Source organism: Vulpes lagopus, chromosome 15, assembly GCF_018345385.1.
Source record: "Vulpes lagopus strain Blue_001 chromosome 15, ASM1834538v1, whole genome shotgun sequence".
NCBI classification, from domain to species: Eukaryota; Metazoa; Chordata; class Mammalia; order Carnivora; family Canidae; genus Vulpes; species Vulpes lagopus.
The window spans coordinates 19,797,672-19,808,226 of NC_054838.1; the positions used below are offsets into that span (position 1 = coordinate 19,797,672).

A 10,555-nucleotide genomic window follows, 5' to 3' on the forward strand; every position below is an offset into this window, starting at 1 on the left:
ATTCTGGAAATTCAAAGAACATAGCCTCTAGAGTCAAGACAGATCTTGTTCTCAGCCCTTCTCCAGCAAGTAGTAATTATGTGACATGGAAACAGATGATTCGCAATGGAAATTTACTGCAAGGATACAAGCAAATGTCCACGGAAGAGTCCTCCCACCAGCAGCACAGTATTCAAGGTCTCCATTCCTGTCTTGGAATTGGTTAAGTTCACAAACTGCTTTAGCTGAAGTTTTCCGTTCCAAGGAGAAAATTTTAATGGGTAGACAAACCCATTCAGTAGGGAAGTTCCTGGTCAGCAGCTTGTACATTCCTAGCAACCATCTGTTGAAGATATAGAAACTAAAGAGACGAAAAGCTATTTGGAGCAACTTTTCTCAAGAGGTAACTATGTAAACACGGGGCTCTGATACATTCTGGATTCTTGCTTCCTCATCCATTAAGTGGGGGGATAATATCTCTTACTTGTAGTTTTGCTATAGATTAAAATAGGGATGCCTGGGTGACTCAGTGGTTGAGCATTTGCCTTCAGCTCAGGATGTGACCCCAGGGTCCTGCAGCAGCCTATGGAGCCTACTTCTCTTCTGTCTCTACATCTCTCATGAATAAATAAAATCTAAAAAAAAAAAAAAAAAAAAGGCTGAGATAAAGCAGGACATATACCAGCACTGGAACCCATACAAATCGGATAGCTCAATGGATATTTTGAGAGGCAGCCTGGTGTAATAAAAAGCGCATGGATTTTGTTTTTTAAAAAAAGATTATTTATTTATTTATTTATTCATGAGAGACAAAGAGAGAGAGAGGCAGAGACACAGGCAGAGGGAGAAGCAGGCTCCACGCAGGGAGCCTGACGCAGGACTCGATCCCCAGTCTCCAGGATCACGCCCTGGACTGAAGGTGGCACTAAACCACTGAGCCCCTGGGGCTGCCCAAAAGTGCATGGATTTTAAAGTCAGATCTGTATCTTAATACAGGGTCTGCTACTAGAGAATTTCAACTTCCTGATCCACATAGGGGGAAAAATGTCTGCTTTGTGGGTAGTTGTAAGGAGTTTTATGGGAGCCAATGTCTAAGAGCTTCCATTTCCTCTGTAAAAAATGAAACATGGTCCCCTGATGGGGGATAGCTGAACGTGAAATGGGGGATAAGAGCAGTGAAGGTGTAAACTAACTGCCTTGGTGATTAGGAGACAAAATATACCAGGAAGCCACAAAGGGTTGCTTGTTGGTTGACGCTGGAGACCTTGAATGGTTAGTGCCACTCATGACACAGCTGTGTTTTTGTCTAGCAGTCTGAACGGAAGAACAGAAAAGGTAAAACAGCTGGAATGATACAAAAAGGACACAAGGGAGGCAAGAAAATGCGGTGATGGGGTGATACGCCATTTAGAATGCTGGACACAAGTAAATTTTATGAGGGCAATAAATGAGAGAAAGATAGAGAGGCTCAGCATGGAAATAACAAAACCGGGACAATGAAAACAATGTAGGGTAGAGGACAGAAGAGCTGGAATTAGATTATAGACGTGCAGGCAACGATAAAGAGGTCCCAAGGATTTGCTTTATCTTTTCCCCCATAACCATCATCATCTATTTCTCCCCTGAGCTTTTGTTCCTTGGGTCTGGCTATATTGCAGAATATGGTCCTCCAAGTTCCCCCTTTCTGACTGCTCCTGAAGACAAGCACACAGACCTTCTTTGTGTAAAAGCTTTACTGCTCATCCTGGGGGAGACAGAAAATAAGAAAATAACAACTTGGGAAAATGGCTGAAGTTCCAGAACACCCCGAAATCTTACAGGTTTCATTTCAGTTATGGGGCTACTGACTTTCCAGGAGGCACTGCATACAAAAACCCTGTGATTTCTTGATCTATTATTCTTAGGTATCTCCTCCCTCCCCTAAATTTAGCAGAATTCTTTAGAGCCCATGAAAAGAGTTATAAATGAATGCACACCCAGCTCACAAATAAACCATTAAGTCAGATTTAAGTGAAAGACAACAAGAAGAGCTCTTATTTTCTCTGCCATCTGGGCAGGAACCAACTTCCTATTGCTATTACTAACATTAAAATTGTACCACAGGGGTGCCTGGGTGCAGTTGGTTAAGTGTCTGTCTTTGGCTCAAGTCATAATCCCAGAGCCCTGGGATCAAGCCCCGCATCTGACTCCCTGCTTGGCCCGGAGTCTGCTTCTCCCTCTGCTCCTCCCCCTGCTCATTCTCTCTCTCTCAAATAAATAAATAAACAAAATCTTAAAAAAAAAAAAAAAAAAAAGAATTAAATAAGATGCACCTGGGTGGCTCAGCCATTGAGCGTCTGCTTTTGGCTCAGGGCAGGATCCTGGGGTTCTGGGATCAAGTCCGGCATCGGGCTCCCCACAGGGAGCCTCTGCTTCTCCCTCTGCCTAGGTCTCTGCCGCTCTCTGTGTGTCTCGTGAATAAATAAACTCTTTAAAAAAGAAAAAAATTGTACCCACAGGCCTTGTTTTAACCAGGTGCCAGGAAATGTTGAGGTTTTCCTTCTACACATAGAAGCCAATTTCTCCACTGCCAGGGCTGAAGCCAACAGATATGCGCTGACAGGATAAAGGAGGGGCCAATAAAGCGGGCAAAGCTTCCCTGCCCAGAACATAAATCAAACAGTGCAAAAGTGGGTTTATTGGCTCCTAGAAAAGGAGCAATAGTACCCAGCTGTCAGACAACCCCTCGCTCTATATATGGGCTGCATCCAGCCCAAGGTCCACTGGCTCCTTCAGTTTGAGGGTCCATCCAGCGCCTCCCTTCCTAGCTGCCTGATGGTGAGGTTCCGGGCTGTTCTGCAGCAACACCTGGCCCAGCTGAGGCAGCCTCGTAGTCTGCGATGCGGCGCTGTACCAGAGCCGGCATGAGCTGCACGTAAGCGGCCATGAGGCGGTGGTTGGAATGGATCAGCTTCCCAGCACAGCTGTGCAGACAGGCCTCCTGGAAGGAAGACAGGGTGAAGCATTGGTGTCCATTGGTGTCCGTCCCATCCCTAGCCCAGGGGCAAGGGTCATGGAAAGGCCCGGGCCAGAGGTAGGGGCGGTGGAGGTTGGGGACAGGCTGCGGCGAACCTCCCGACAGGGTTCCCCACCTAACCTCTTCAGCGTCCAGAGCTCGGTGGTGCAAGCTGGGCACGCAGCGCTGGAAGCAGAGTTCCGTCATCCGATTGTAGACCAACAGGAAGTCCCGCAACTAGGAGAGAAGGGGACAAAGAGCCCAGCGATAAGGGGGCACCTCGAGGCCGCGCCCTCGAGGTTTCCCAGGACGGCGCGCCACAGCGCGACGTTCCCAGCCCTCCGCCCTCCAGCCAAACGGACAAGGATGCCAGCTGAACTGATGGCCCCGTCGCGACTCAGCACCCACTCACGTTCCTCAGCTGCTGCTGCTGCTGCTGTGGCTCCATCGCGCCACCGGCGCACGCACGTCACTTCCGCACAGCCTCTTGGTAACGCCCCGGAAGTGACCTCTCCTGGCTCCCCGGGGACTGAGGGGTTGACTCAAGGATCGCCCCGCCCCTGGCTTTAACGTCATCTCCGCCCTTATAGTCTGCGACGTGGCCGGCTTCTTCTGCCCGGGAGGGGACGTCACTTCCGCCGAGTCCCTGACCTGCTGCTAGGATCGCGACGGGAACTGGAGCCCGAGGTCCCCGCGCGGCCCGGGCCTGGCGCCCTGAGGGGAAGAGCGGCCCGGCCCGAGGTGAGAAGGACATACTTGGGCAAGGGGAAGTTGAATGCACGAGCCTGCCCCGAGGGAAAGATGCTACAGAGCCCTGGGGAAGGATGAGGACACACCTGATGCCCAGGTGTGGGGGGGGGGCGGGGACTAACACACCTGGGGGACATAACTGACTTTGGAAGGGATCACTATGTGCTGGGAAAATGAGGCATTTCCCAGAGGCCAAGAACGGACACCAACTGATTCAACTAGGGCCTTCGGGGGGAGGGCTTCAGGAGGAGGGGGTGCATGGGATGGAGGAGGCAGAGACCACCTGAAGGAAAGGGGAAGCAACCCTAAGGGAGTGTGAGAGGCCAAGCAATGGAGAACATACCAGAGCGGGAGGAGTAGGCTCCTGAGCCCTGGAAAGGGGTTAATCTGATGGGAGGAAACAGCTGCATGGGGGTAAGTTCCAAAACAGGGCAGACTTTCTCTCCCTTGGCCACTGCTGTGACCTCAAATAGTAGTCTGTTGAATGGTTGAATGCATGAGTGATCACCTGAGTCCTGGTGGGGTTGGGGGTCCGTGAGAAGATACTGGGGACCTGGGTGTGCATGTGGAAAGATGCACACCTTGGAGGGGAGAAATACATATCCATGAGAAGAAAGGAGTGGTGGCCGAACCCCAGGATACTCAAGTCTTGGGACAACCTCTAAAATCTCTGAAATGGTGGGGGAGACCTTTCTTTCGGGAGTACTGGCTAGTTTCCAGAACTGTCTGTGTTGGGCTTTGCAGGGCGCTGGGGTGGAGACTTTGACTCCAGTCCCTTCCCTAGCCATGACGGACGGGATCCTAGGGAAGGCAGCCACAATGGAGATCCCCATCCACGGGAACGGTGAAGCTGGGCAGCTTCCTGAGGATGATGGGCTGGAGCAGGTGCTTCTGTTTGATTCTTCTCCATATTGTTTCAATTTAGGAGTCCAAAATCATAAGCCCTGGGCTCTCACCCCATTCCAGGAGTTTTCCCCTAACTTATCTAACTCCCTCCAATCTTTACATATCTTCATTCTGATTCTATGCAGACTTCCCTTGTGTGCTCTCTCTGTGATGCTTCAATCCAAGCTTGTTCTCACCCCCCAAATGCTTCAGCTGCCCCAATGTTCCTGAAGCCCCCCTCTTCTCTGGCCTATAGGACCTCCAGCAGGTGATGGTGTCAGGACCCAACCTCAATGAAACCAGCATTGTGTCTGGTGGCTATGGGGGCTCTGGTGATGGACTCATCCCCACAGGTATGAATGATCAGAACAGGACAGGAAGCTTGAATGGACAGAGGGAGTGGAATGGTTCTGGGGAGTATAGGATATGCCTAAGATAGCTTGATCTATGTCTGGAGATTTTAGGAACTCTTGCTAGTACGAGCCCAATGGACTCTACTCAGTAGGGCTGTCCAACTGCTCCCGCTTGCCATTTAGCCCTGAGATGTGTCCATTTGTCCTTTCTCTGCTTCCACCACCTGAATCACATTAAGAACTGTTTTGCAGAAGTTCTGCTTTGGAGCGTGAGACTTAATTGGAACTCTGAAGCTTCTCAGAGTTTTGCTTCAGACTCTCAAGTTTAGAGAAGCAAATAGCCCTGAATTTCACACTGACTAGGATTCCACATGAGAACGTCAATGAGATTTCCTATTGTCAGGACCCACCATCCTTGACCTGCCACCCAATACTCAGCATATTTTCTTCTGTTTTCTCTGCCCCTGTACATCAGCAACTCCCTCCCTCCCCCCACTCCAGCCCCCATCACCACCTCAGGAGGCCAGATGTATATTGGGATTTGGGTTTCAGGGCACAAGTGTGAGTTCTTCCTAGTGAGTAGGAGAATTTCTAGTTTCTGCTACTTCAGAGAAGTCATTTTCATGGTGGGAAGTCGGTGGAAAGTCATTGCATGGTGGGGTCGGTGGGAAGTGTGGGTGGAGCCACAGAGATGTCTGGTTATATCAGAGAGGCTGGTGTCAAAGAACTTGGTTCTTTAGGGTCTGGCCGCCATCCATCTCACAGTACCACTCCTGCTGGCCCGGGAGATGAGGTGGCTCGGGGCATCGCTGGAGAAAAGTTTGACATCGTCAAGAAATGGGGCATCAACACATATAAGGTGGGATTTAAGCACCTTTCCCTTTCCCCAGACTCCCCCTGGGTACCTTTTCCCCATCTTCCAGATTCCACTCTCCCATCCTTGTCTGAGATGAGGAGCCTTGGGATGCTAGGGTAGATACCTGTTGGGGGGCAGGGTGCTAGGATCTCTGACCTATTCCCCCACTTCCCAATCAGTGCACAAAGCAGCTGTTATCAGAGCGATTTGGCCGAGGCTCCCGGACTGTGGACCTGGAGCTAGAGCTGCAGATTGAGTTGCTGCGTGAGACGAAGCGCAAGTATGAGAGTGTCCTGCAGTTGGGCCGGGCACTGACAGCCCACCTCTACAGCCTGCTGCAGACCCAGCATGCACTAGGTGACGCCTTTGCTGACCTCAGCCAGAAGTCCCCAGAGCTTCAGGTGCCTTGGTCAGGCCAAAGAGGGTGGGGGGACTGGGCCCGGGCCCTCCCAGGCAGTCAGCCCTCAGCCTCCCTCCCTCCCTCCTGCAGCCCAGAGGGAGAACCCCTCCAGGGTAGGCCCAGCCCTACCCCCAGCAGCACTCACCTGTGGAGGCAGCCTAAGGGTTTGTACGGAGGTTCAGAAGTTGGAGGGGTGGGGGAGGCGGCACACTAGATGCCTCACAAGTAACCCTTCTCTGCATCGGTGCTCGGCCTAATCAGAGCCCCCCTCCCCACCCCTTGCCTGCTGCACTAGCTTTCCCTGTTCTCGTCCTGTGAACTTATCTGAGAACCTACTCCCATACTCCTACCCCAGCCATCCCCGGGGTGGCCCCAGTAACTTTCTGTCTAAGAGAGCCTTGCTGGAGCAGTCCTTGGTTCCAGTTTTGATGGCTCTTTCCTCCTGGGGGAGGAGGGGAATGAGGGCCCTATAGCTTTAGTTAGGTAGGAATTGTTGCTCAAGGCCTGTCCTCCCCTTCTGCCCTCAGGAGGAATTTGGCTACAATGCAGAGACACAGAAGCTGCTGTGCAAGAATGGAGAGACACTGCTAGGGGCTGTGAACTTCTTTGTCTCTAGCATCAACACTTTGGTCACCAAGACCATGGAAGACACTCTCATGACTGTCAAACAGTATGAGGCTGCCAGGTGTGGGCACCAGCAGGGCCCAGGGTTTTGGGAGTTGGCTGGCATGGGTGGAAGTTTGAGGTCATAAGAATTGAGGAAGGAAAGGAGAGTATGTGTGGAGGACACAGGGGTGGAGACCAGCCTGTATCACCCCTTCCCCAGGCTGGAATATGATGCCTACCGAACAGACTTAGAGGAGCTGAGCCTAGGCCCCCGGGATGCAGGGACGCGTGGTCGACTCGAGAGTGCCCAGGCCACTTTCCAGGCCCATCGGGACAAATATGAGAAGCTGCGGGGAGATGTGGCCATCAAGCTCAAGTTCCTGGAAGAAAACAAGGTGCCAACCCCACCCCTTTGACCCTAGCCCGCCTTCCCATTTGTAACACTGACCTTCTACCCCTAAGACCCTCCCCGTCACTGGATGGGGAAATGCAGCCTGGCTTACGGGTGGGATCTTCCCCCAACCCCTTTAATTCCTGGACCTTTCTAGTTACCCACCCTCTAGTCCCTGGCCCTTTTCTGTTGGAGGATTTGACTGCTGGTCCCAGGAACATAACTGGGAAAAAATCGTCCCTTGAGCTGAGGTACCAGAACCCCAGGCCCGGGCAAATCAAATCAGGTTTCTCCCATCAGACTGACCCTTATCCTTTGACTCCCTAGTGGAGGTCAGCCCCCACCCTTAAAGCACCATCAGAGCAGAGTCCATTTACCCCTGGTCTGGGCTCAGGCTCAAGAAGGGCATCTGAGTTCAGTCTCAGCTGACCCTGCTGGACCCCCAGATCAAGGTGATGCACAAGCAGCTGCTGCTCTTCCACAATGCCGTGTCAGCCTACTTTGCTGGGAATCAGAAACAACTGGAGCAGACCCTGCAGCAGTTCAACATCAAGCTGCGGCCTCCAGGAGCTGAGAAGCCCTCCTGGCTAGAGGAGCAGTGAGCTGCTCCTAACCAACCCTGGCTATCAAGAAGGACATTGGGAGAGGCAGTCCCAGGGTGGGGGAGATTGGACATGGGACCTCCCTTGCCACCTGCCCTCTGGCTTGGGTTCCGTTTCCCTGGCTGGGGCCTGACACCCAGTTTTGCCCACACTGCTGTGGGTAGGGAGGGGGCTTGCAGGGCCAGCAGCTGTTGCCCTGTCCTTTATCTTCCTGGCCTCTGGGCTTCATTCCCAGATCTTTTCCTTCCACTCCACAGCCAAAGGCTATGACAAAACCACTCCCTGGCCAATGGCATCACTCCTCAGGCCTGTCCCCAGCTCCTGGGGTGTGCCCCCTGACCAATGGCAGAGCCTCAAAGGCCCTGTCAGCCAATGGCAGCTCTTCTCGGGCTCCCCTGGGCCAATGACGTTGCCTCCAGTACCCTTTGTTCCTCCTCTATGCGTCCCCATTGCAGAGAAGGGGGGACTGGGACCAAAGGGGTGGGGAGAATGGGGAGCCCCATTTCTGGCCCTGCATCTGAATGGGCTTCCCCTCTCCTACCCACCCAGTTTAATTGTGCTTAGAGCCCTGGAAGATTGGGACCTAGCACTAGGAATAAACCTTTCATAAAAGCAGGCCCAGTGAGGTCAATTTGTGGGGGGCTCTAGGAGGGTGGGCTGGGTGGAGAAATGCTCAGTCTAATCATACACCCAAATCCTATCAAGCCAGAAGAGCAGAGGCCAGATAACCAAAGTTACAGGTTTCAGGAGCAGTCTGAGAGCCTGCTCCTCCCCCAGCCCCAGCTGGAGCCAAAGCTTATTTGCTCTTTAGGCCAGCACCGAGATAGCTATGATCTTAAGAGCCCAGGACCTGGAGGGGGTTGGGCCCCCTGGCCTTCATCATCCATTCATTCATACAGCAAATATTTACTGAGTGCTTTTATTTGCCAGGCACTGCTCTAGACCCTGGGGATACATCAGTGAATAAAACACAGTCCCTTCCCACATTGCTTATGGCCTAGTGGGGGATAGAGACAAGTAACCAGGCAACTACAATGCAGTGATGAGTACTAGGATACAGAAGTTCAGGGAGCTATGGGAATCCAGAGGAGGGGCATCTAGCCCAGACTGGAGTGGAGATGGGCTATCACCCTGAAAACCAAGACTGGAATGGCAAGTAGACACAGGCAGGCAAAGAATAGGGAGAAGAGCTAGCTAGGCAGAGAGGCCAGCATTTGTGAAAGCCCTGAGAGGACTTGTGAGGAATTCAGTTTGGAATGAAAAGTGGAAGGGGAGTGGCTTAGAGAAGGACTACAGAGCTGAGGCAGCCCTGGGTCACACTGGGCTGTTCAGGCTTATGATGAAGGACTTCTGCCCTTAGGAGAAAGGGAGCTGTAAAGCTTTTTCAAGCACGAGTTTGGTAGCGTGGGGGAAATCTGAAGTTGAGGAAAGTCATCCTCAGGCTTGAAATAGTGTTACACAGACCTGAGCTCCCTCACATTGGCCAGTAGTCTAGTAAGTAACCCTGGCCCCAAACCCCAAAGCGAGCTTATTCACAAGCATTGGAGCACCTGTACTGGGTCCCAGAGCTCCTCAGGTGCATGAGAGCTTGAGGGTACACCCAGATGTTGAGCCCATATCAACCTTGTTTGAGGCAAGAAAGCTCCTTAACAGCACTTTGGTTCAGTCTGCGCCCAGGTACCGTCACTTCTGTGCTCCCTGGCGGAGGAGAGTTCCAGAATTTTTCAAAATTCTCCGCTACCTCTCTGGAGGACTGGAGGAAGAGGACAACCCAGTCAGCAGGTTCTCCTAGCACTGAGATCCCTGCAGCCTGATTTTGCTCTTTGTCACAGATACTGCAGCTCCCAGGCAGGCTTTCTGGGTTTCGGTCAGCCCGCAGCCGTCTGACTGGAGCTTGATTATTAGATTGGGTGGTTCATACAGATAGATTCCCCCCACCCAGGGGACTTTCAACCAAAGGTACTGAATCTCCAGGTGACTGGAGGCAGGCTCTGAAGCAGAGGGTCCTGGTTACACCGCTTCCTAGCCGAGTTAGCTGATCAGGGCTCATGTCTGGGAAGCCCGGGGCCCTCAGTGCTTCCTCTGTAAAGCAGCTAATAAAAGGAGATACCTATTAAGATCATGAGTATTAAAGGAGACAATATATGTAAAGTGATTCGTTATGTTTCTGGCACATAATAAGCACTCAGTCCCCGTTAACTGTCATTATAATTTTCCACTGGGGCTGCTTTTCCACAATGTGATGATCCTGAATTGCTCTGGTTTTTGGAGTGTGGAGGGGAATCGCTGGAGGGTCTGAGCCGTATCTCCTCGCGAGGGGGCTCCTGAGGGAGAGTCGGGCGCACGGAGCCCAGTCGTCCTGCCCCCTTTCGCCCCGCGCCCCCTGTAGCGCCCGGTACTGCCCTTCCGCGGGGGGGGGGGGGGGGGGCTCCGGCCGCCCGAGGGCCCGTGCCCCGCCGCCCCGCCGCCCCGCCGCCCCGCCGCCCCGCGCCGTTGGGCGCGCACTGCAGATTCCGAAGGAGCCCCCAGCAAGGCCGGGAAGTGCGCCCGGGAGGGCCCGGACCGGCTCCCCGAGTCCGCAATCTCTGCGGTCCGGCGGCGGCGGCGGCGGCGGCGGCTTGGCCGAGCCTCAGCCCAGCCCCGGGACCCACTACGCCGCCCTGGCCCGGAGCGGCGGGGGCCGGGGATCGGGGCCGGGGATCGGGGGTCCGGCTCGCGCGCTCCCCAGCCCGCCGGCC

At 53.2% G+C, this 10,555-nt stretch overlaps 2 protein-coding genes across 2 annotated transcripts; one reads left to right on the plus strand and one right to left on the minus strand.

Moving 5' to 3' along the window:
* Positions 1-2,636: 2,636 nt before the first annotated feature.
* On the minus strand, positions 2,637-3,475 carry TIMM10B (translocase of inner mitochondrial membrane 10B). Its single transcript, XM_041730700.1, has 3 exons — positions 3,387-3,475; positions 3,116-3,211; positions 2,637-2,959 (listed from the first exon to the last, which is right to left on the minus strand). The coding sequence occupies exons 1-3, from the start codon at positions 3,420-3,422 to the stop codon at positions 2,783-2,785; spliced, it is 309 nt and encodes a 102-aa protein (XP_041586634.1). The 5' UTR covers positions 3,423-3,475; the 3' UTR covers positions 2,637-2,782.
* Positions 3,476-3,564: 89 nt separating this feature from the next.
* Positions 3,565-8,432, plus strand: ARFIP2 (ADP ribosylation factor interacting protein 2). Its single transcript, XM_041730699.1, has 8 exons — positions 3,565-3,715; positions 4,469-4,609; positions 4,866-4,962; positions 5,703-5,821; positions 5,998-6,219; positions 6,746-6,903; positions 7,045-7,219; positions 7,662-8,432. Exons 2-8 carry the CDS (start codon positions 4,511-4,513, stop codon positions 7,815-7,817), a joined length of 1,026 nt encoding a protein of 341 aa, XP_041586633.1. The 5' UTR covers positions 3,565-3,715; positions 4,469-4,510; the 3' UTR covers positions 7,818-8,432.
* The last annotated feature ends 2,123 nt before the right edge of the window (positions 8,433-10,555 follow it).